At 48.4% G+C, this 24,807-nt stretch overlaps 2 protein-coding genes and 4 non-coding genes across 13 annotated transcripts; all 6 read left to right on the forward strand.

Annotated features, from left to right (window-relative positions):
- Positions 1-671: 671 nt before the first annotated feature.
- Positions 672-15,697, forward strand: LOC122187548 (tRNA selenocysteine 1 associated protein 1). Of its 4 annotated transcripts, none has more exons than XR_006181343.1 (10): positions 672-790; positions 2,340-2,437; positions 3,210-3,309; positions 5,976-6,028; positions 7,313-7,444; positions 10,613-10,732; positions 12,105-12,267; positions 12,779-12,812; positions 13,876-14,059; positions 14,301-14,383. XR_006181343.1 is itself a non-coding variant. In XM_042885140.1 (10 exons), exons 3-10 carry the CDS (start codon positions 2,352-2,354, stop codon positions 14,435-14,437), a joined length of 825 nt encoding a protein of 274 aa, XP_042741074.1. In that variant the 5' UTR covers positions 685-790; positions 2,153-2,235; positions 2,340-2,351; the 3' UTR covers positions 14,438-15,697. The 4 variants fall into 4 exon arrangements, 3 of the variants coding, with proteins under 3 accessions (XP_042741072.1, XP_042741074.1, XP_042741075.1); XM_042885140.1 differs by lacking the exon at positions 13,876-14,059 and adding an exon at positions 2,153-2,235 and having other exon boundaries at positions 685-790; positions 14,301-15,697; XM_042885141.1 differs by lacking the exons at positions 672-790; positions 13,876-14,059 and adding exons at positions 899-958; positions 2,153-2,235 and having other exon boundaries at positions 14,301-15,697.
- A 2,431-nt stretch (positions 15,698-18,128) lies between these two features.
- On the forward strand, positions 18,129-24,536 carry LOC122187599 (non-compact myelin associated protein). 5 transcript variants are annotated; one of them, XR_006181350.1, is made up of 8 exons: positions 18,129-18,257; positions 18,567-18,623; positions 19,139-19,186; positions 19,499-19,601; positions 19,957-21,796; positions 22,848-22,942; positions 23,297-23,381; positions 23,844-24,536. XR_006181350.1 is itself a non-coding variant. In XM_042885247.1 (4 exons), the coding sequence occupies exons 1-4, from the start codon at positions 22,466-22,468 to the stop codon at positions 23,974-23,976; spliced, it is 450 nt and encodes a 149-aa protein (XP_042741181.1). In that variant the 5' UTR covers positions 22,229-22,465; the 3' UTR covers positions 23,977-24,536. The 5 variants fall into 5 exon arrangements, 1 of the variants encoding a protein (XP_042741181.1); XR_006181351.1 differs by having other exon boundaries at positions 19,957-21,734; XR_006181352.1 differs by having other exon boundaries at positions 19,499-19,614; positions 19,957-22,942.
- LOC122187613 lies at positions 18,301-18,443 on the forward strand. The gene has a single exon (XR_006181358.1). It is a non-coding gene; the product is annotated as a small nucleolar RNA SNORA16B/SNORA16A family (small nucleolar RNA).
- LOC122187614 lies at positions 18,880-19,008 on the forward strand. The gene has a single exon (XR_006181359.1). It is a non-coding gene; the product is annotated as a small nucleolar RNA SNORA44 (small nucleolar RNA).
- LOC122187615 lies at positions 19,215-19,349 on the forward strand. Its single transcript, XR_006181360.1, has one exon. It is a non-coding gene; the product is annotated as a small nucleolar RNA SNORA61 (small nucleolar RNA).
- On the forward strand, positions 19,804-19,874 carry LOC122187617. The gene has a single exon (XR_006181362.1). It is a non-coding gene; the product is annotated as a small nucleolar RNA SNORD99 (small nucleolar RNA).
- Positions 24,537-24,807: the final 271 nt, after the last annotated feature.

Below are 24,807 nucleotides of genomic sequence, written 5' to 3' on the forward strand. Positions count from 1 at the left end.
TTTCTGTGCTCCGCTGTAACAAGGGGCCCTGTTTGCTCCAAGAACTGCCGTCCTTGACATTGAAGAGCCCACGGAACAAACTGGAGAAGAGGGAAGGTTACACGACACCCGAACCCACGAGTCAGAACCCAAAGGCAGCACAGTGGAAGCAATGTTACCTCTTCACTACACCAAATTACGAGATACTCAGAGTTTCCATATTTCTGCACCGCAAGGTCCAGTGCGCTGTCATATGAAGTAATCCTTTGCTTCCTTTAAAAGCCACACAATTTTTAAGGCAATCCCATGTCGTGGGATCAGATGCCTCAAACTTTCCCCCGGAGCTCCAAAATCGCCCTCATGGAGTCGTAAACCTTCCTCACAGCCCCAAAACACCTCCTGGAGACCCAAACCCTCCTCACAGAGCCCCAACACATCCTCTCGCTCCCGCTGGAGCCCCAAGCCCTCATCCCAAAGCTCCCCGCCTCCTCCCGCAGCCGCAACCCCCCCCCCCAAACAGCCCCAACCCTCCTCACAGAGCTCCGCTCCCCCCCATCCCTCAGCCCGCCCTCGCTCCTCCTGCCGGCAGGGGGCGCTGTCTCCGCCCCGTGCTCCCGTGGCGGCGGGGGCGCCGCTCTCTCCGCCCGACGGGCGCCGCGGAGGAGGCGGCGGGGGCAGCGGGGCGGTGGGAGCGGGCCGCGCGCCCGGCGTCAGTCGGCTCCGAGCCGAGCCGGGAGGCGAAACCGCGGCCCCGCTGAATCCTCCTCGGTTCTGCGAAAGCAGTATGGCCGCCAGCCTATGGATGGGGGACGTGAGTGTCCGGCCGGGACCCGCGCGGGGTGTTGTGCGACGGACAGCGGGGCGGTGTGGGCTGAGGTCACCGGCGGGGCTGAGGGAGCTGCTGGGGGATCCGGCGCCGGAAGGCTGAGGGCGCTGCGGGGTGACTGGCGGCTCCGAACAGCCGAGAGACGCTCGTGCTGTGAGTGACACCGACACGCGCTGACACGCGCGCTGGTCCGCCGGCGCTCACGCTCTCACACTGACCGTCACGTGAGCATTTGCACGCGCGCACTGTCACGTGACTCTTGCACGCTCGCACCGTTGCACGCTGACTGCCACGCTCGCAGCTGAGCGCTTCCCCGCGGGCTGTCACACTCACAGACCCGTACGGCTGTGCTCGCAGTCCCACCTGTGCCGTTTACACCCCTGCCGCCTGCGTTCGCTGCTCACGCTTCCACTCCCAGGCGCTCCTGGGCTCTCACACGATCGCAAGCTGTGTGCTCACAACCGGTCTCGCACTGAGGCGCTCGGGCTGGCGCTCACGATGCCTCCACACTCAGCCACACGGAGGGTTAAATGCAGCCTCTCCACTGCGAGGACTTTACTTCTTTTGTCCCGGCAGCCGTCGCCTGTTGCTTTTATGAATCTGTCTCTCATGGGCGCACATACCACAGGATTGCCCTGTGCAGAGCTGCCTCCTGCTGCTTGGCACTCCTCTGCCTCCTTTTGCACACAAGTGCAGTGTGTGTGGTTGCTCTGTCACACGCACAAGTGGAGAAGACACCTGGTTCCCGATGACAACACCGTAGGGTGATGACTACAAGCTTTAAGAGGGACTGCAGGGCTGTCTGTCTCACCACCTTCACCACGTATTCAGGCCCAGTTGCGGCACCGTTTCATTCTTTTCAGCCACTACACCACGCTGACACCCGCTCTGCAGTGCCTTCATGCACACAGCACTCCACATGCACCTCAACACTCACAGTGCTGTTTCTCACATGCACACTGCAGCACAGTCAGCACGCCTTGCTGCAGGATGGGGCTGGAAGTCTTCCCTGCCAGTGCTGCCCCGTGTAACTCCATGGTTATATGAGGCAGTCACGGCTGCTCCTCCTTGTGCTTCAGCCTCCATCAAGCAGCCCCCTACCTCAGCTTGATGGAGGCTGAAGCACAACATCCATCCATCCACCTGGGGCTGTGCTGCACCCACATGCTGTTATTGCTGGCCCGATCTCTGTTTGCTTACAGAGAAGCAGCTTACCATCACCTTCCCCCCTGCTCCTGCATAGCGAGTGCTCAGTTTGTTGCTGTATGTCTCTGAGTGGCTTTTGTCCTTCTGTGGAAGCTCTCCATTCTCTGAAATTCATGCTGTCTCTTGGGTTCCACTTTGCAGACTGTTGAGCCTGGTTCATGCATGCCTGCTGATTTTGAGTGGCATCGACCCTCTTAAATGAACCTTCTTTTTGAAGCGCAAGGGTAAAATACTTCTCAATAATGTTTTAACTGCTTAGGGGGACATTGACACAAATATGCTCCTTTTTGTGGATGCTCTGATCTAACTGATGCTTTTGCTTTTGTAGCTGGAGCCGTACATGGATGAAAACTTTGTTTCAAGAGCCTTTGCCACCATGGGAGAGCTTGTACTGAGTGTAAAAATCATTCGAAACAGGTTGACAGGGTAACTGTTCATACTTGTTCTCAATTAATTCTACTGCTGCATCGCTGTGCTTTGGGGGGTTGAACTGTGTGCAGTTTACATGGCATCACGGTGGGGCTGTCCATATCAGAGCGGTTTTCCCTTTCAGCTTTTCACCATTGCTGCCAACCATACGGGCGTATTGATGACAGCAGTGGAGAGGACAGTTGCTGACTCTCTGACCTTGCTCTCAGTGAACCATCCTGCAGTGCTCCAGCACTCCTTCAGAGCAGCACGCACATGCATGCAGTCCATCTGGGGATACAGATTCAGGGCAGGGGGCTTCAGTGACAAGTCTGTTAATTGTTGGAACAGCACAGCTACGTGATGCTAGCAGAGGTGGGAGGCCTCACTTAGAAAGAGCCCTAAGGGGACCTTTGGAGTGCATTTGCAATCAGTGACTGTAAACAAGATGAAGTATTTTTGTGTTCTTGTGTTGTCATTTCATTTTTTCAGTCTCTCAAACTTGGGTGGGAATATTTATGGTCAGTGAAAGTGGAATAATTGTGAGCAAAAGTATTTTCTGTGTTCTTATGTTGACGTGACTTATTGGTAAGTAGGAGCTATCAGTGAAGATCCAGCATTACTGTACCAGGGTCTGTTTGGTAGCTGACATTTATACTTGGACAAAGAGATCCTCCATGTGTTGCTACTGGAGCAAACTTTCTACCAGTTATCTGAAAATATAATATTTCTTCCTCCAACGTTTTCAGTCTGAAATCTTTTTTCTCTCCTGTCCTCTGTCTGTGTTCAGAATTCCTGCAGGCTATTGCTTTGTAGAATTTGCAGATCTGGCTACTGCAGAGAAGTGTTTACATAAAATCAATGGAAAACCTCTTCCTGGTGCTGCACCGGTGAGTAAATCACATCAGTCGGTGGAAAAGCAAAGCTGTGAGAGAGAAGTAGAGAAGAATTTGTGTTTTGAGTAATGGTGACAAAGAAATTAAGTAGCAAACTGGGGGGTTTCTTTAGATTTAATGATCACAATGCTGGTAAGAAAAGCATTGGAAAATGTTCATTTTTATGTGAGGGTCTGGGTGATGCCCAGGTATAGAAGTGCTGTGGTGTGGCTTTCTACTGCTGAGCTTTTCTGCTGTGAGCAAAATTGGAGCAATGAGAAACCAGAGAAGAGCAAGGAAAAAATAGGCTGAATATACAAACCACAGTCCTTCTGTCTCTCTGCATTTACAGTTCCATGTACATCTGTTACAATTTGTGTGTTGTGATGTATACACAGGGTGAGCTTTCAAGTTTAAGCTTAATTTTCAGTAACTTTGATTTGCAAAAGTGACCCTTAAACACTGCCTGGTTCTTAGCCCCTAGCAAACAAGAGTTACTCAGACCCATTTACAGTGGGGAAAGAACTGGTCCACTGTATAACTGCAACACACAGCAGGTACCCCAAAGCTGGGTGGATGGGAAGAAGAGGAAGAATTGCCACAGCAGCTAATTTTAGGGTGTTGACTTGAATGTGAGGTATGTGAAAGTGGGATGGCTGACAGCTGCTCCTGGTATCCGCAGAGTTTGGCTGCAGGAGCGAGGATGGCAGGTTGACAAAGAAACTCTGAGATCACCTCTGTTACAGTGTGATACATGAAGGTGCATTGATGCCTGTTTCAGTGCAGTTAGTCCCCTGGGTTGGTCAGCTTTCCTAACAGGATGAAGTTCCCCATTGAAAGGGATAGATAAGATGTTTGGAGGTCTTTGTCCCGTTTAACACGCTCCTGTTCTGCAAATAAGAGGCTGTAACTAAGAGAAGCCAATCTTCCTAGGTGCCTTCTGTAGTCACTAAGAGAGAAAGAGAGCAGCTTCTGCAAGAAGGTAATAGTTGAAGTTTGCTTTGGGGAGTACTGGCCTTTATCCACAGTTTAATTCAAAATAGGATGTCGTTTAGGGGGACAACTTATGTAATACATGGAGAGAATACGGGTGTCAGACAGAGACCCAGCGTGGGCAGCCCAACTCAGTGCACACAGCAGGCAGTGGTTCAGCTCCTCTCTTGCATTTATGTAGTTTCTGCTTTGCAGAAAACAGAATGTGGCTCACTCCTGTGTTTATTTTTACATAGTGAATCAGTCAAAGAACTGTCAGCCCTGGTGTTCTTGTTGTGCCTCTTTGACAGTTCGTGTCCCCAGCTCCTGTACATGTGCAGGTACTCTCAGTTTTCTCAGTGATTTCAAGCCCAAAGTATTGCAGTGAAGATCTAGATCCAACAAAAAGATGGAAGTGCTTCAAAGTGAGATCTCAATTTTGTGTTAGGAGACTTGAGCTTGTAAATGGTCCATGGAAACAGCTGAGTACCACTGTACACCCGTGAACACAGGCATGCAAGGAGCAGGATTATAGCCCAGAGTTAAGTCTTTGCTCTATTTCCCTTTAATTATTTATGCTGTTTTTGAGGGAGGAGGATACATCATACAAGGCCTGGGAACACACCAGGCTCTCCTCAGTGTGAAACAAATGTTCTGGTCTCTAGGTGTTGGACTAACTGTAGGCTTGTGTTCTTTGTCCAAATGGAATTCTTTGATGCTATGCCACTGCATAGTGCAGAGAGATGTGTGCTTTGGAAGTCTGCTGCGAGACAGAAGGATTGGTTTGAAGCCATTTGTGTCTTCGTACTAGCAAGGGAATCCAGCTTAGTTCTCCCACTGTCTGGGTGAGTTCTGAAACCAGTGTTCTGTTCAAGGAGTGCAGCCCCTTGCTTCTTCCTCTGTCAGACTTGTTTTGGAAGGAACTGTTCTGGAAGGAATTAGCAGTCAGTGCTGCGCTGGGCAGTGAGCTGTGGGTCGTTGGGTGCTGAGCATCAGGTGAGGGTCCTGAGGAATTGAGACCCATGGGATTTTGAGGCTCCTTGGGTCCTGGTCAGAGCTGCACGTGAGCTGGACAGAAGGCTGAACTCCGGTAGGATGTGGTGAGGTGTTCCAGTGGCACAAATGTGAGTTCCTGGGAAACTTGTGTAAAAAAGAGAAGGGGCATCTTTCAGAAAAAGCTGCTCCCCACCCAAATAAATGAGAGCTTCATGCAGAGCAAAGTTTTCAGTCATACGTCCAGAATCAGGGATTGGTTCCATCTCTCAGTGTGGCAGGTTTTGCTTTGTCAGTATCCTGGTAAATGACAAACATCAAGCACCCAGCTGTGTGTGCTGTCATTTCACTGTGAGACCTTGACATGAGAAGTCATGTAATACTTGCTGTTAGGACCTCAGCGTTCCTGTCTTCCTTTAGGACATACAGTTTTGGTACTGGGTGAGGTTTGCCCATCTTTCAGTGCCTTTGTGGAGTGTTGAAATAAAGCAGAGCAAACCCCCTGGTGCAGCTCCTTTGCTGCTTTTCATTATTGTAGCTGTACTGGAGTGAAATAAAAATATCCTGGATACCTGAACTGAATGGCCTGACAGCTCTGAACGTCTGCCAGTATTAAAAATAATAGATATCTAAAGTAAGCTTGTTGCATTTTTCCTAATTGTATGGATTTACATGGGAGCATTTGAATGTACGGATTCATTTTTGCCTTTTTTCAGGCAAAGAGATTTAAATTGAATTATGCAACGTATGGAAAACAGCCCGATAACAGGTAAACACCCCACATTCAAATATTAGTTTTGCCTGTTTAATGTCTCTTTATCAATTGCCTTGCAAAGAGTATTCAAAATACGTAAACCCACAAGTTCATTATTGCTGGACAAGATGTACAGCTAGCAAATTGGACAGGAGAGAATTCATGAGATGCACACAACTCAGCCTTGTGCCATTTTGCTTGGCAGTGCCAGGCAGCTAAATCCCACAATGAGAAACATGGATTGCATTAAACTGGGAGCACACTGTAAGCATTCGGTATGCTGCAGCATGTTAGGACTTTGAGGATGCATCCCATCATAACACTGCTGTATGCCATGGCTGTGTTTGGCACCTGAAGTTGCGGGCAGTGGTTTCACAGCACCTGGCTTAACTGGCTGTGGTACCACAGCAGTCAGCAAAGGGAGGGAGCAAGGCTGTGAGTTGGCTTCAGGAGGAGCCCATCCCTCTGCATGGGCAGCGAAAGGCCCAGCAGGAGGCACAGCAGCTGTGTGGAGTTTCTGGAGCTGGGCCGTTTAGCAGCTGTCAGAACGCCTGCCCAGAAATGCTTTGCACAGGTGGAGAAACAACAGCACGGCGTGGTCAGGTAGGTGTGAACCACAGTCCTGCAATCTGGGAGGGTTGTGTTAACTCACATCTCAGCAATTGTATTTTTAGTTTGGGTAATTACTAATATTAAAAAAAAAAAAAAGAAGAAAAACAACTTCAGATTAGAATCAGGGCATGAGAGATGGGGCCAAGAATGAGATTTACGTCTTGTATCATTCTTGCAGTTCTGTTTGCTCTGGAAATAGTCACAAACTGCAGATGGGTAACACAGCCTTGCTGACTCCAGCAGCTTGCCTAGCAGAGGGAGGATAACTCAGACCACCTGTCAGTCTCATGCTTTACCTTCTGTGTGGCACAGCAGGTTGGTCAGGAGCGTCTTCTTAAATACTTGAACTTTTTAGCCTCAAAGCATCTAATTCATGTATTGTAACTTAAGATCAGTATTCAGGAAATAGCAACCCTATAAATGAGACAGCGATGCTTTCTTGAGACATTAGAAATTCACGTACAGTGCCCAGTTCAGCATGTCTGAGAACTAAGAACTGAGCTCATCTTTCAATACAGAGCAGAATAACGTAGACTCATTGTGCTGCTTAACTAACTGAAAAAAGCATGGCTGATAAAAATGGTCCTTTAATGTCAGTTTTCTCTGAGGTCAAATTTTTGGGCTCGTCACACGTTTTGTGGGCATGTGTGTATTTGTGCCTAAGAAGTTTTCTTTTGATTTCTTTAGTCCAGAATATTCACTTTTTGTGGGAGACCTGACTGCTGACGTGGATGATGGCATGTTGTATGAGTTTTTTGTTAAAGTTTATCCATCATGTAGAGGTGGAAAAGTTGTTTTGGACCAGGCAGGAGTATCCAAGTAAGTCATCTTTTATTCATTCTCTTCTTTAACTTCACATTGTAGCATAGGAAATGTGCAACAAGGGAAGAAGAATAGTTTAGATGTTAGTAGAACACACACCTGGTAGGATTGTAACGTTCCTGGCTGTGTGCAGTGTTGGGGTCAATGCTGTGCTCTGTGTGTTGGCAGTGCAGTGTTGCACTTGTGAAAAAGCTGAAAAATGACCTGGAAAAACTGGAGTTTCAGACAGAACTGTGCTTTTGCAGTTGGCTGTTGAATATATATTCCTGGGCTATTGAATATATATTCCTGTGGAAGCTTTGCAGGCTTTTGTTTCCAATAGGGTAGGGCAAACAAAGCTATGATTCATTAGCAAGGAGTTAGGAGCCACCTTGTTCATCTTTACTGGAAATGTCTCATCAAAAACAGATGTCAAATATGTTCTTAATGTTAATAAAACATTTTCTAAATTGGAGAACATGAATTCTTTCTTATTTTCTTAGGAGAGAGACCAGTTGGCTAGCATCCTTGTTTTCAGGACAGAACATGGCTTCAATGAAACACAATATTCTGACACAATAGCTATGAGAATGTGGTGACAAGACGTAGAATGTGGCTGTAGATCTCCCTCTTTCTCACGTAAGGGTTTCTCAACTCTAAGATCTGTTGGTTTGAAGGAATATCTGGAGGTTTTGTGTCCAACTTCCTGCTCTGAGCAGAGCTGCTGCCAACATGAGCTCAGGTCAGCGATGAATTGCGTAGCCTGGAAAATCTCCCAGGCTGAGATGATGTAACTTGTCTGGGCAGCCTGTCCCAATGCTGCATGGCTCTCTATGGAGAGGTTATGCTGCTTAACTCACAAAGTTTTCATTCCAAGTCTTCCTTATCTCCGACCTGAACCTCTTGCAGTGCTGCTCAGTCACTCAGGCTGTTGAGTGTGCTGCTACTGCCACCTCTCCTGAGACCAGCTGTGCCTTGGGGCCTCCCCCAGTTCCTGTTCTGCTCTGCAGTGTAGGTGATGGGTGATGTTCATTGGCTTTGGGCACAGCTCCTCAGTGCAGACCTCAGGGCAAGGTGCCCTGCGTTCCCTTGGGATGTGGGGAAGGGGCAGTGAGTGCTGGGTGCTGGGAGAGCACAGCAGCCTCACCCAGCACTGCTGGGGTGTTGCTTCCAGCTTCTTTATGACCTGGGCACTTACTCAAAGCTGAGGCAACTGCAAGTGTCAGGGTGGTACAGGAATGGATGCTGGTGTTTGTGGAGGTGCCCAGTGAAGCTCTGAGCCTGCAAGGCTTTTCCCAGCACCTGCTGTCCAAGCAAGAGAAGAGTTTGGAGCCTGGTGCTGTCGTGCTGTGCCTGCTTCCTTGCTTTCTGCCATGGGTGCAGGCTGGGAGTCTTCTTTTAACTTTTGGGACAGGGCCGAATGTCTGCCAGGCAGATTCTGACTTCAACAAAATGTTTTTTGGGGAGGATTTTTTGTGTGCTTGGGTGTTTTTTGTTTGTTTGTTTGTTTGTTTCCCTTCAGGTTTTTTGTTGTTTTTGTTCTGTTTGGAGGTGGGTTTTTGCTGTTTTGTTGTGGATGTGGTTCTTTCTTTTTTTCTTTTGCCTGTATTAAAATCGGGTTTAGCCGCTTATATGAAAAAACTGAGCATCTGGAGATGTTGGAAGAATCACCTCTGCCTTGCTGCAGCCAGCTATTATCCCCACACCTCCCTCTACTTTGTCCACCACTCATTCAGAGCTGGCAGCATTCCTGCTTTCACTTCTGTTCCCACCTGAAGGCTGCTGCAGCCTCTGTAGCTGCTTAGAAACTTGCACACTGTTGTGTGAACAACCATAGCTGACTCAGGTGTTGATTTACACTGGTTTGATTTGCCACTGTGCTTTCACAGAGGGTAAGTTGAATTAAGGTCACTGATTTGAAACAGAACCTGTACCCATGTAGAGTTTTGCTCTTGCTTCATTATCCAGTTTGTATATTGACAAGCTTGAGCTTTGACTTGGGCTTCTTTATTGGGGAGCATACATATGTGCATGCACAGATGTACACGTAAATAAATATTCAGGTTTGCATTTATAGCTTGCTGTGCAAGATACTGCATTTTATGGGACACCAACTGCTCTGTAATAACTCCCAGTGTGGATGTGGTATGAGTGCCTCGTGATGACACTTTCAAAACTATTGTGTGTGTTACTTTGCATTTAATTGTTCCCACAGAATAGATAATAATGCTGTACGTTTACACCCTCGCTCTGGGCTTGTTCTTTTCCTGGGTAGCCAAGCACCTCCTTCAGTCACCCAGGTGGATTCCTCTTCCCCTCCCAGCCCAAGTCTTTGATCTTTGTGCTGTGTGAGGCGGCCCATCCCATGCTGGGATCCTGGCACTGCCCTCTGGGGTGCTGTTGCATCGCTTCTGACTCACTGCGGCATCCAGGCCCACGCAAAGGACTTTCGGGATCAGGGAGGGGGGAAGGGAATTCATGGTGCTGGTCTGGCTGATGAGTGCTGTGCTGTAGTGCTGCAGTTGAGGGCTTGCTGTCTGAGTGCTGCTGATGCTCCAGCTGTGCTATCAGAGCAAGTTTTAGCAACCTGGTGTTAAGAGCTCGTTTTCATTCACTGTTGACAGTGCTGATGGGATCGGGTGGTTGTTGGCAGTGACAGAAAGTCCAGTTGGTGTTTCCCTGTTGGAAAAAGGACGTGATTAAAAAGCACATCTCAGCTGATCCTATGGAGAAGCAGCGCTGTGCTTCATGTGGGGCAGCTGTAGACGCAGTGGCAATGCCTTTATCTTGTCAGTCCTGTGCTGAGTTGCATCTGTTCACATTACCTGTGTTCTCCCAGTAGAGATTTGAGGCTTTGCTGCTGTCCGTGCATTTTGACATGTCTTGTGTCAGCTCACTTTGAGTTCCCTGGGATCTGCTGGCAGAAGGCTTGGCTTACTTCTCTGCAGCCCTCACAAGTGCTGCTGAAGCTGAGATCTGAGCATTCAAGCAAAGAAAGCAAAGCAACTGGAAGAGGGAATCGTGTAACCTCTACTAAAAGCCCCAGTGGAAGCGTTTCACTTACTGCGCTTTGCAAAGCCAGTTTAGATTTCACCATCAATACTCCAAAAAAGAAAAAAAAAGAAAAAAAAAGCAGCGAGTCTTTATTTGCTTCTGTTTGATCCAAATTCTTCCATATCTCCACAGAGGTTACGGCTTCGTGAAGTTCACCGATGAACTGGAGCAGAAAAGAGCGCTGACGGAGTGCCAGGGAGCCGTGGGGCTGGGCTCCAAACCGGTGCGCTTGAGTGTGGCTATACCGAAAGTGTGAGTATGAGAGCAGCCCGACCGGGGAGCAGCAGCATGTGGGATCCCAAGGGCTGTTAGGTGTTAGGCAGAGCTCTGGGTGCACATCCGGGATGTTTCCGTCACAAAGTAGAGGAATACACACAAATCTGGTGAAGCTGATGTCTGTCCAAACGCACAGACATCAACATTTATGCTGTTAGACCAAGACGAAGCATTTTATGCTGTTTTTGATTAAATACACAAACACACACAGTATTTAAATGTGATTATTTGAAAAGTACGTGTTCCTTTGCGTTTAAATAGCCTAAGTCTGCTTATTGACTCCTGGATAGCAAAGCTCAATGACTTTGTTCATTTATTGCAATGTAAATATAAAACTTCTGGGGCAGGGATTAACTCTTTTTTCTGTGTTTGTTCAGAACCTGATACAGTGAGATCCTGCTCTGACTTGGGGCTCGTAGCACTAGGGTAATACGAATAATAGTTATTGCTCCCTGTTTGAATAACATGCAGATTGTTGGCGACCTCAGAAACCTTGGGGGGGTGAGGAAGAGAAAAGGGGCTGTGCTGTGGGGAGCAGACCGGTGTTTCCCTCTGCCTGCTTCTCACTGGTTGCATCTTCAGTGGAGCTTTGTGCATAATGTGTTCTCATTTTCAAGCAACATTTGTCATCTCATTTCAAATCTCAGTGGTGAGGTGGGATTCCCAGCTTGTTGGGAATGCTGTCTCTTTATGGCAATGAATGAGGATTTCAGTTAGCGCGCTGTTTAAGGTTAATTTTTAATTACCCATTGTCCTTTTTACTTAAGAACTCTTTAAAGTATTTGCATTGAAGGTCATCCAGTGAAGTGAGGATGGGGACAATCAGGTGTTGCTTAGGCTCTTCTATGGCAGCAGCAGAAGGGAGAGGTTTTGGACCTTTCTTTCTGAAAGAAACCCCAGTTCTGCAAGGCTCTGAGTCTTTAACTCTTAGTGAGAAGCAAAACTCAGTATCTTACCTCTGGAGGCTGCAGAATACTTTGTCTCATTTATCAGAAGGAAAAAAGGACCCAAAAATATGGATCATGGTTCAGGATATTCTAAACTGAGGCTCGTAGTCCCAAACTGTTCCCTTTCCAGAGCCAGGAGGTGATCCTAAATTAGTCATGAAGAATTAAAGCAATGTTTGTAAATGAAGATGAATATGAATACGGGAAGGAGGTTTGAATATAAACCACTTATTTCTTTCTGCATACGTATGTAAATGATGAAGGTGACTTCATTCAAGAGTGAATGCATTTTAGAGGCTGAATTGTGCATGTTAGAATAAAGCCTGTTGATGTACCATACCTTAAACTGTTTCTCATAACTTTCTGCATGACATGTAACCTATTCCTGCCTTCTTTTTAAGTAACCGCATGAAGCCAGCGGAGTACAGCCAGATGTACAACTACAGCTACAGCCAGTATTACCAGCAGTACCACAGCTACTATGCACAGTGGGGCTACGACCAGAACACAGGCAGCTACAGCTACAGCTACCCCCAGTATGGCTACACACAGAGCACCATGCAGGTAGGGCAGCGTGGAGAACTCACCCTGCTCTGACTGCCAGCACAGAAATGCAGGAGAGCTTCAGAGCTGTGGGGGTGCTTGATGCCAGCAAGCTCTGGTGTCTCAGCATGGCTCCTTAGTGAGGAAGCAGAACTGCTCAGCAGCACCTGGCTTGCACTCTTGTCTTTTGAGGGGTTTCTTGCTTGGACCAAGTGAGCACAACGGGGCTCTAAATACAGTTGTCATGGCAGAATGCTTCTAGGATCCTTCATAAGCTTTGTTTCAGGGGCTGAAACAGATCAAGACAGCCACAAACTGTGCCCTTTAAAGAACTGCTGCCTCTGTGTTAAGTTTAGAGTGGAACCCACACCCTGGAGCCTGCCAGGAGGGGATCAGAGGGCTTGAGTGTGAGGAACGCTGTTGTAATCACTCAGATTTAAAAGTCACTGTATGACAGTTGTAACCAGCAGTTGATGTTTTTGTTTTTCTAATATTTTTATCTGCTGTCCTAAGGGTTTCTTTGTCCTTACAGACATATGAAGAAGTTGGTGAGGATGCATTGGAAGGTATGTTTCTTGAATTCTTTATTGAAGTCATGCATTTCCTTTGTACTGATTGGAGATAGCCTTTCTCAAGCTGGCCTTTAGAAGCAGTGTACAATACACCTTTGTCTCTGATTAAATCTGAGCCTGATAACATTTGCTCCTCACTATCACCTGGCTGCATCTTTTACACTTGCTGCTCCCAGTCATCAGCCCTCATCAGGGCTGTAACTAATTGACTTCACTAGCACTGAGACCATTGGTGGTTTAATGTCCACATATCCTTTGCCCTGAAATCACATATCTTTGTTTTCTGTACTATACAGAATTTCGTCCTTTGGGTTCGTTTGGTTCTCTGGTATGCTACAAAATCAATGTAGGCATTCTGTTTTGTCCATGGAATCTGGTTGTTTTGTGGAGTCCAGCATACTTCTTGGTGCTTATTTTAAAAAGAAATGATATCAGAGTGTCCTGATAAAGTATTTGTTATAGCAGGCATTGGGTGGAATGGGTCACTAAACAATACTGGGGCCATAGATAAACATAGGAGCAGCGTTCATGCAAGAAAAAATTAATTTTATACTGGTGATTCCAAATCTTTGTCTTGAGTGGATTATGCACTGTATGGTGTATTTCCTTACTGTCTTAAAAATAAGAAGTTAAAGAACACGTGGTGAAAGCAGAAAGCAGATGGGTGCTGTGCAGAACCTGTGGGTGTAAGCAGTGATGTCAAGGAGAAAGCTGTGCTGGCTTTTGAAGCATTACACAAGGGCTCTCCTTTCTTCAACATGCAGAAAGTGGAACTCCTGTGCTATCATTAGGGTATCTCTGGGGTATCTTTTTCTTGTTGATTAAATTTCCTGTGCACTGATAGCTGTGAGGTGGTTGTGCTGTTGGGGACCACGATTGGCACAAGTTTTGCAAACTGTTCACCATGCACTGGTAGCAGCAGAGTGGATCCCACCGGGTTGCTGTGCAGCCCCCGGATGCTTTGCAAACACTTCATCCAGCTGTAAAACAGGAGATGTACTCGTGCTTAATGCTGTCGCTGGCACTTCTTCCGTTACTAACTGTGCAATGCTTTGAGATGTTTGAGGCTCCAGCAGATGAGCTGTGGTGACTGTGGCTGCAGAAGCAGATGCTGCCATCCCCATCCAAAGCAGAGGGAGCAGAATGGAATGTGTGCCTGCGCCCCTGCGGCTCCGCCGTGCCGTGGTGCCAGCACACCTCCTCTGGCAGTTTAAGTGGCCACACGGGGCTGCGAGGTGCAGGTATGCCTTCTCTCTGTTGGCTCTGCTGTTGGGGCAATGGCACTGAAAGGAGGGCTTGTCTGCTGTTAGATTTATCCCATTGCTGGAAGATCTGCTAGGGCTGCAGTGGTCGGGTTGTCATCGGGGAAGTGGTGGGGATGATCTGGGACGTGCTGCACATTATTGTGACGTGTCTGTGGGCTGTGGGTGCTTTCCCAACCCATGTAACACACAGCCTGTTTGTTTGCCTTTTCTCCTTTAGATCCAGCACCTCATTTGGATGTCCATGAAGCAAATAAACAGTTTATGGAGCAGAGTGAAGAGCTCTATGATGCCTTGATGGACTGCCATTGGCAGCCTTTGGACACTGTCTCGTCAGAGATCCCAGCCATGTTATAGCTATAGCCTCGTTGCTGAGGTGCCGTCTGTGTGACGAATCCGCCGGTGCTCTGTTACTCTGCAAATGGATCCTGCAGGAGTCAGGGGTGGCCCCTTTCCACTCAGGTCTGTTACTGGAAGTACAGGAGGAGTGTGGTGTTCCCTGTGCAACGCCGGAGTGCCGCGGGAGCACCGTGATAACTTCTGTTGGTGGTGGAAGTCAGAACTGCAGCGGTTTTATTCCTTTTGTCTTGAAGTGAACTCTTAATACTACTTGTAATTTATAAACTTGCATCAGGATGGCACAGGGGAAGGACTACTCCAACGTACAATAAAGAAGTTGGTCTTTTAAGTAAAAGTACCCATTGCTTTTTGGTTCGTGCCCCCTTTCTGGTTTGCTGCCCATTTAACTGTCTTTAGTCAGTTGGTCCAACACTTGTCCACGTGTTGGTTTGGTTTGGTTTTTAAAGAGTCACTGTCAAATACCACTAAAATGTCTCAGAAGCTTCCTAGTGACTGGGTAAAGTTGCTATAAGTTGAGTATGGGAAGGAATCATGTGGATGAAAGCCTATGTTCTGCTTAATCTAAGCTGTGATCTTGAACTAAGCTTGCTGTTCCTAAGCATTTTGGAGAGCAAAGGCAGGAAGGAGTGTCAGAGAACCACTACAGACTGATGCCTTCTGCTTGATGGTCTCCAGCATGTTTGGCTTGCCTCTCCATCTGTGAGGAAAGAATTCCCCACCAGCCAAGCAGTTTAAAACACTTCTACCAGCAACCTTGTTGAAATGTTACTGTATGTACGATGCCTTTTTCGTTGTTGACAGGCCTCAATGGCCCCTTTATCATGTTAAGGTTTCACAGCGTCTTCCACTGTCAGAGTAAATATGGTGAAACTGAGGATCTTGCAGCAAAAACGGGTCAGAGCAATCCAATCAATGTATTGTGCAACAAATTGTTGCTGACTTGGAAGGCAGTTTTCTACTGAATGTTGTATAAGCTGGATGATGGACAAGCAATATATTTAAGTGAGTATTATCTTGCTTTAGAGGTGAAAGCAAAAATGATAGCACTTATGTACATGTTATAAGCCCTTTTCAGGCTTTTGTGCCTTAAACTCTTTGAGAAATAGGAAGAGATAAACTACCTGTAATAAATGTCTGTCCAAGAAATGGTTTGGTGACTGATTGCTCATGCACAGCAGTAAGTTGCCTCCCTCCCCGTGTTGATGCAGAGATTTGCCACAAAATTTAAATACTTTCATAAAGCCTACTTCTGCTACACCTTTGTTTGTTTGTGATGTATTTGTCTGTCTGTGGTCATTTTTATCAACTGCAGTGGTGGACATAACTGTGAACATGAGGAAAACGGTGAGCTGCACTGCACTGAACGTATTTCTGGTGTGCTAAGAGGATTCTGCATTCTCATCAGCTGGGAACTTTTATCTCCTGCTGCGCTTTTGACAGCGCAGTGGACCGTAAACAGTGATCTGACCTTCATGTGCTCTGTATTTAAGGAAATGAATGCTCCTGGTGTGTGCTGTAGCATCTCAAGGGCAGCGCAGAGATGGAGAGCTCTTTCCCTTTGGTGAAGCTGCTCAGCGGTGCTGAATGCTGAAAAGTAGCATCACTCTACTTGAGAAGCTCCTGTTGAGTAGAGTAGCCAAAATGAGGTGACATGAAGGTTCTTATGTTCTGCTGTGACTCACGTTCTACATCACTGTTGATGTGCTGCAAGAGTGCTGCTCTGTACAGCCTTCATTTTCTCTTTTTGGCCTGCCCTCCCTGCCCCCCAGATTTCAGCTTTTATAATGCAGCCCTCCTGGTTGAAGACAAGCTCAGTTTATCTGTGCTGCTGTTGAAAGGCTGCCCAGCAGTGCTGCCCTGTTTAACGTTCCCTAATACCCACAGCAGCTCTGTTACACACTGCTGACTGACACAGCCTGGTGCTTGCAGGAGGTGGGGAATGAAGGGAAGCCACACTGTCTGAAGGTTATTGCAGAGCAGCTCCCTTCACAGGCAGGAGCCCTTGGGCAAAATTGTTTTGCTGTCTTTTAGATCTGTGGCAGAAAGAACGTTGGGAGAGATTGGTCTGATGCATCGTTATGGCATCCCCAAGCTTCTGGTATAGCTGTGTGCACACGGAAGGGGATCAGGACAATAGCAGGGCGTTGGGAGCACACATCCATTTCTTACAGTGATGTCAAAGCTGGGAATTACCTGGGAGAGAAGGAGAAGCAACCAAATTGCTCCCCTGCTCAGCTGGGGTGAATGGAAAAGGAGGCAGCTTTTTCTCTGTTCCTTATTGTGGGTGGGAGAGGTGCAGCGCCAGGCTTTGTGAGGCATGGAAGCGTCCTCCCCAGCTTAACTCTGTAGATGTGGGCTTTTAATTGCCATCCTCTTGGGGTTGTTTGTGGGAATCTCAGCCAGTGCTCTGCTGAGCTGGTAATCTCACCGTGCTTCTGTCTGCATGTAATTGATTTATCTCTGTGCTCGTTTTCAGCTCCTGGCTACTATTGCAGCACCTGCAGCAGGGAAGGCACTTTTATGTGGAACTACAAAGCAGCCTCATTTGTGGTGTCACCTGCATTTGTGGTGTTTGTTTTGGAATCCAGGTTGAAGAGAGTGTGGGATTTTGTTTGTTGTGGATGGCTAAAGGAAAAGCCCTCATTAACTTCCATTTGGTGTAACATGAGATGAAAAACAAGGACTCCGTGCAGCAAGATGAATTTTGCTTTTATCTTTATGTGCTGAAGGCAAGAAATCCAAGGCAGAGGATATCACAGCTCACTGGGATAATGTAATTCTTGAACGCTGCATCAAAATCTGTGGCTTAGACTCAAGCATTCTGCCTTCCAGCATGCAGTGTCTACTCACAGCTACCAAAGTGACTTCAACGTTCTGATGTTATTTGACTGAAATGCAATGACCCAACCTGGGTTATCCTTCAGATTGCAGGAGATGTCAGATGACAACCTGAGTTGCAGAGGCTGAAAACCACACGTTGCCAAGGAGTGCTACAGGCTGCAGGATTCTTCTGAGTGCCATTGGAGGAGTGGAGCAGCTTTGGTCTGATCTGTAAGTATTCTGACTCTGTCCCCTTATTGGCTTGCTAACCCCCAGCTTTTTCAATGAGGCTGGGGAGGAATTTTTACCTTCCAACCTCGCTGCCTCCCACCCCATGTCATAAAACACCCATTTCTGGATTTAACTTGGGATCTACTTGAACGTGAAGTGAATTTGATGCAATGACCACGTTTAAAAACCGATAAAGCTAGTTCAGCCCTCTGACAAAGCTCTCGTTACCTTTTTCAGATGAGATGATTCAGAGTCCATTACACTTCCTCAGAGCGTACGCATTCATCAATTACACACCTGATAATTAACACAGACACGCCTATCTCAGGTAGTGATTTATGAGGTCTCCAGTCTTCTATTCCACGGTCTCTTCTCCCTCCTAGCGTCCTTTTAGCATCATGACCAACCAGCAGCCTCTTACTTCATCCAGTGCTCCTCCTCGCTCCCTCTAGATGAACTTTCCTCACCGAGGCACGCTCAGAACTCCCACTATAAGCGATAGGCACCAACCGCACGGAACTACAACTCCCAGAAGGCACCGCGGGAACACCCGTCCTCAGCAGCCAATCAGCGTGCGCGCTGCCGCCCTATAAAAGCCCACGGCGGGCCGCCTTCTGTCTCTCTTTGCGATGGCGGCGGGTGGCTGCTGTTGCTGCCGTGCGGGGACAATCCGCCGCCATCTGACGAGGCCCCGCCGCGTCGGTGCCCCGGGGACTCGGCGGGATGATGTGGCTCCCTCCGTGGTGCGGGATCTGGGCTGCCGTGGGTGAGCGCCCGCCTGGGTTGGGGTGGTTGTGGTTGCGGGGCCCGCGCGGCCCTATCGAAGCTGCGCCTGCCCTGCGCTGTGGCAGCCGCAGTCAAAAAGGAGCCGAGAGCCACGCGTTTTCCTCGACGGTCGCTGCACAGTTTGGTTTTCTGTAACTGCCCAGCAACAAATCGGGAAAATACAGGGGCTGCGGCTCTGCCTGCAGTGCTCTCAGGCACTGATGATAGCAGACCTGTGCTTCGTTTGGAGGGGTGCTGGCGGGTGGGCAGAGCAAGGCGTTGCTGTTCTCTAAATGCTTTTCTCCCTAAGGAGCGGTGTGAGATGCTGTTCCTGTCGTCACCGGGTGCAGGAGGCGGTGCTGGGCAGGTGAGCGGTGCTGGGGGGTTCTCACAGCTGCAGTTGGAACTGTGACTCAGCTCCACCAGAGCTGCCAGCTTCCCCTCGCTGCCCTACCTAAATTGCTTTTAGAGGGGTGGAGAGGTTTTGTGCAGCATCCCTTGACTCAGAACTGGGAATCGAATCCCAGTTCTTCCAGATCCGAAGCCAACAGACTGCTCTGCTTCTGTTGTGTCTGCTGCTCTGTCTGGCTTTTGTAGCTGTAACAGGCCTTGGCCAAACCCACCTGCATGTTAATCCAAGAGCTGTGGTTCTGATATAGCTGCAGATCTCCAACAACATGCAAGAGCAACAGGAAGGTCTTTGACTGCTCGGCCTCTTCTGCCTGTTGCTGTCACTCACCCCTCCTATATATTTTTCAGCTTCTAACCAGGGTGTTGCCCCCTCCTGTGAGAGCTCTGGTGGTTTGGGGGCTGGTTGTGTCAGTATTGATGATATCTGAAGCCTGGTGCTGATTTTGGGGGTGTTGTTGTGTTGTGTTCCAGGGTTTCTCGCTGTTTGGAGCTCACTGCCTGCCTGCTGGTAGACCCAAGGTGAGAGAGTGCCTTTGCCAGAGCTCTGTCCCTCCAGATCCCTTTCCCATCAGATCTGAATACCGATCTTGTGGTCGAAAAAGGAGGAAAAGTAACATTCAGACTGGCCTTGGCCTCTTTGCTGGCACAGCCCTGCTCTGAGTGAAGCCAGTTTGAAGACAGTCAGTGTTTGCTTTGTTGCCCTGGGGGTGGCAGCAGAACAGAGCCGTGGGGTGAGGGTTTGTGCTCTGCTGCTTCCTTGGGCACTGATTCTTAGTGCACGATGGCTGTTGAACTGGAGATGCCTACCTGGGGCTGTGTTGTCTTTTTCAGGAACTGCACACTTAGTGGAAGAGTCTGAGAGCTTGTGAGGCCCCGTGGAGGTTATTGGTGTGCTTTCCTTAAGGCTGAAACTGGAGAAACTGAAGTGGAGCAGGTCAGTGTCCCTTGTGAGTAACTGTCTTGCATTTCAGGGGGGTTGGAGTGAGATCTTGCCAGTGCTTGTTCACAAAGGGCAATGGGAATGGGGTTTGCAGGTTGGAATTACAAACTTCATTAAAGGTCTGTAATTGGGCAGCCTCATTTGTAGGGCAGAGCTCCTGTGGGATGAGCTTTGCCTATTGTTGCTCCGAGCACAGCCTGGTCAGTGATGACACCTTTCTTTGGAGACTGCTGGATGAATCCTGCGGATATGGGGCTGAGGCCAGGCTCCAGCATCAGCTGAAGTCTCTGCACAATGTTGCACTGCGCTTCATTCAAAATGAATTCTTTTTTCTTTTTTTCTTTGTTAGGTTTAAACGGAATACAGACCAAAGCATCTTCAATCCTGAAGGAGCAGCGTTCTGCACAGCCTCACGGTGGCTGCTGTGTGAGGTGGGAGCTCCCTCAGGTGGGAGAGCTGCAGTGGTGCAGCAGTCACTGAGTGCTGTGGGCACTCAGCCTCTGAGGGACGCTGCCAGAGCTCCCATTCAGATGCTCAGTGAGGAAGAATGTTCCTTGCTACGGAGTTCTGTCGAAAGAAGAGCTTTCAAGAAGGTCTGGGTAGGAAATATTTGGAGTACGGTGCCGAGGTCTGGGGCTTCCAGCACAGGAGAGATGTGCAGCAAAGCCAGAGCGAGTTGAAGGGGCAGCTGGGTGATGGCTGCCCTCATTGCATCAACGTGTTGGCACACAGTGCTGAGGTTTGGGCACAGCAGATATGCCAATTACTCCTACTCCTACAGTTCATTCTCACCTCTTCATGTCTTTAGACACGTAGCTCCAGGTATATGATCTCTTGAAGTTAAGACTTTTCCGTTATAGTAGGTAAGTAATTTTATTATAAAATAATGATAAAATACATTTAACAAAATGCACCTGTTTTTGTGCTGCCAGTCTGTTAACCTCTGTTGTGTTTGGTTCTCTGGGAGGTAACATGTATGTGTCTGGAAACACAGATTTAGCATCTCTCAGAGGTTCTTGGGGTGCCCTACAGTTGCCATGGAGCTCTGGGAGCATTCTGGTGTGGCCCAGAGCACCCTGAGGCATACATAGACTGGAGTACACTGGAAGGCCTCTAAGGCACCCTAGAGTGCACTGAGAAGTTCTGGGAATATTGTAGTGTGCTTCAGAGGCATCCTTGGAAGCCTGTAGGATGCACTAAGAGACACAGACAAGCTTTGGGAATTCAATAGTGTGTCCTGGAGTGTATTGGATGGCCTGGGGAGGTCTCTGAGATGCACTGAGGGGTCCTGGGAGTCCAGTAGGACAAACTGGGAAATCAGTGAAGAACCTGGAGCGTGCTGAGGGGCTGTGAGAGGGCTGTAGGATGTTCTGGGTTGTACCTACGGCTCCTCAGAGCACGTTCAATAGCTGTAGGACATGTAGGACCTGGTTATCACACGGCATCCCCTCCAACTCCTTCCTCTTTCGCTCTCCTGCTTCCCCTGCTTTTAATTGGGACGAAGGGCAGAAGCTCCATCACGTGAATGGCGGGCTGCGCCTTTCTGCCTTCTTCAGTTTTTTGGAGTTGGAGAATTTTTCCTTTCTCATGAACATGTGTAAAAAAAATAACCGAATTGACGATGTGCTTCGTGCAGCCGGTCCCCATAGCGCTGAGCTGTGCTGGAAAACACGGAAGCAGAATCTTTTCGTTTTAGCCGCTCTGCGCCGCCAATCTCTATGGTGATTAGTCCTCCAGGAAGTAATGCGCATGCGTCCGAAGACAAGAAGGGGGAGGGGGAGGGAATTTTTACACAGCACTGAGGCGCGGGCCATCAGTCCCCTCACGGGCCGTCAGCCCTCAGCCCCAGCTCTTCACATCTCCGCTTCCTTGTTAGAAGGCTCGAGCCAACCCCGCTAAATGGCCGCTTTCACCCCCACTGCCCCTGCGCGCGCCGCGGCACGTGATTGGGTCATCGCCTCCTTTGATTGACAAGTGCCCATCCCAGCACCGCGCATGCGCACTATCGCCGCGGCACTCCCTGCTGCCGTCTATTGAACAAAATCCGGTACTGCAGGCGCTGCTCTGCGCAGGCGCGGTGGTGCCGAGGCTCTCGCGCTGCGCACGGACGGCAGAACCGCGCAGCCGGTACGTTGGGAGGTGTGGGAGCGGCGGGACCGCGCAGAAAAGACACGAAACGGGCCGAAAATGTACGTCGGGGCACTGCTATGGGGGAAGAACACTGCTTCGGTGTGTGCCTCCGCTTACCTGTATGCAGCGCAGCAACGGAAAGCCCCGTTTCCCTCAGTGCCCCGGAACCTGGCGGTGCCGCCGGGCTGCACGGGTCGGTACGGGCGGCGCTCACTCGTGCATCGGCGCGTGTCGGCAGCGCAAGGCTCTCGGAGCGCCGTACGGTGCCCCGCAGCCGCCCTGGGAGCCGCCTGGTGCAGCACAGGGGTGTGCCTGCCCTGCAGCACGGGGCGCTGGAAATCCTGTGGGCAGCCCCAGGGAGTGTTACGGGGTGCTGCAGGGGCACCGAGGCAGCCTTGGAAACTTGACTAGGACACTGGGAAGGCTGTGGGGCACGCTGAGAGACCAGAGAACCCCGACGAACCTGAGCGCACTTCAACAAAACGAATGGAAAAGCAGCGAACCCGCACGGACTTCAGCGACAAAGAGTGAAACCCGAGCAGACTGCAGCAAACCCCTCCTTTTGTTGTATTTGTTATTACTGCTGCTTGGTGATAAAGCCTCCCTTTGCCGACTTTGTAATTCCCACAAAGACGTATCCTTCCATCACTGCACAGCAACGACACCACAAAACCTGTCCTTTTTTTCCCCCTACCTTTGAGAATACGTTGTTGAATACTGGAGAGAGGATGCACAGATCCATCAGTCTGCTTTGTGTGCAGGACAGGGCACGGAGATGCAGTGCTCCTCTCTCAGGTCCCTCCTCCTCTTATGGACCAAAACCTCAGAACCTGGAGCGACAGTCTGAAATCACAGAGCTGAAGATGTGTGTGTATTCATCCAAACCCTTTGTAACATCACTCAGTGCTGTGCCTGTGTCTTACCCTCCGAACCCTGTGCTGTGTATACTGTAAAGCAAATGGCTTCAGACTGGTGTAGCAAAGCATCCATTGACTTCACCGCTGAGAAAACATGACTGATCTTTAAGAGGCAGCTGCTAATTGATGACAATTAGGTGGCACAATTCGGTGCTGATGTGTAATGAAATCATTCCTCTTTTTCCTTCTGCAGCCGAATCAAGATGACGACGGCAGCCCCGCTGATCGGCATTACGCAGCTCTCGGTGAATGTGACCACAAGGTCTCAAGAACTGAGTCTCTATCAAAGTAAGACAAGTCGTGGGGTTGGTTTTTTGTTTTTGTTTTTGCCTGTACCACAAATACCTTGAATCTTTAAGTAGAAAAACAGGCCACTGTGCACTTTAGTTGCTGCACAGCACGTGGGTGCTGCACTTCTTCAGCTTACCCCTCCTGTTCCTTGCCTCCAAGTGCTCCCATCCCAGACTGTTCCTCTGAATAAAAAGTAACAAAGAGAAATTATTTTAAAAGGGAAGATATTGTGGGGTTTTTTTGTTTGTTTGTTTCTCTGTAGCTTTTTAACCTTTGAATTTATCAAATTCCAAACAGAACGTTGACAACTTCTCAAAAAAGACTTCATTTTTCTTTCTCCTTCCCTGCTAGGTTCTGGAGCAATAGTTGCTGCCATTGTAGTAGGAGTAATTATTATTTTTACAGTGGTTCTGCTCATACTGAAGGCGTATAACAGGTACGTGGCTGAGTCCTGTGCTTCAGTGAGGAGAAGCCAGATGAACCAAAATCACTTCTGTGCTCTCATCTCACAGGCTTTCTTATTGCTGAAAATTTCAGGCAGAATCTGAGTGTAATGTGCTTGATGTCCTGAATGCCAGGCTGTAATGGAATGGTTCTTGGCAGAGAATGCTTGATGGATGCTCTTTCTAGGGGGCTTCTGTCAGCATAGGAAAGGCTTGCTGTGAGTATCGTGCTGCCAGAGTGGAGCTTGATTTCTCCATCTGAAGGCACAGAGTCGTGCACAAGTTCTGGAGCACTCACCTGCCATCTTCTATCTTTGGAATGAAGTCCTGCTTGATGCTAACTTCCCAATGGCTGTTCAGTTCAGCCTGTTTCCGTGGGAATCTTCCCAATTCTATCATGGGAGAAAGCACTGCAAATGTCAGCGCTGATAAATATTGCATTTCTGCGTTTACAGACACATGAGAGGGAAGCGGGAGCTGGAGCCCAAAAGCAGCAAAACAGCAATGCCTCCTTTAGGGCAGAACAGCAGCAGCATTACTCAGCATTGCACAGTGACTTCCATACCTATCCACATGCAGAGCAGATAACTGTGAACGCATCCCTCCCTTTGGAGTTCTTACCACGTGGAGATGGGACTGCTCTCAACGGTGGTACTGCATTTGGAATGGTGATCAGCTCTTAGTTTGTTCTCTGTATCGTCATTTGTCCTGCTTTTTCTCTCTGGGAGGAAAACTGGAAGATCTGAACATTTTCCGTGTTTTGAGAATCAAGAGGTGAAGAGGTACAAAGCATCCGAAATGCGAGGGGCCCTCCTTCAGAGCTTTGGGTGTGGGAAGATCAAAGAAGCCAAGCTATTCATTTGGAGAAGCCACGCACACTGATTTTGTAGAGCTTTTGCTTACTCAGAGTTTAAGCTTTTTCTATGCTGATATGACTGATGATAAATGGAAGGAAGAATTGGACATGCAGGCTGCATGCAACTCAGGTTGTGCTTTGTTAAGGTTTGGGTGGAACAGGTTTGTAGTTTGTTCTACACAGCAGATAGTGTGGGAAGTAGGAAAACCATATTTATCTTTAGTCATCTTTCATGTTTCTAATACCACGTTTGTATGGTTGTAGACAGAAAAGAATGACTTTTTATCAAGTATATATTGAGATATTTCTAATAACTCGGTAACCTCCTCGTTTCCCAGTGAACCACATGTCTGAGGATTTTTACTCTCCTGGCAAAATCACCCTGGGTTCGTTACTGCCGTTGCAGTGCTTTCTGTATCTTGAAATCTGAGAAGTTCTTTAACTTAAGTAAACGTGAGAAGGCAGCATAAAGCAAGCAAGGCATCATGCACTGCTTTTCTACAACCTGAAAGGGTTTGTTCTCTATTGCGGACTAGGCTTGAAATATCGTGAACATTGATTTA

Source organism: Lagopus leucura, unplaced genomic scaffold (assembly GCF_019238085.1).
Source record: "Lagopus leucura isolate 7727_CA_CO unplaced genomic scaffold, USGS_WTPT01 Super-Scaffold_100048, whole genome shotgun sequence".
In the NCBI taxonomy this organism is placed as follows: domain Eukaryota; kingdom Metazoa; phylum Chordata; class Aves; order Galliformes; family Phasianidae; genus Lagopus; species Lagopus leucura.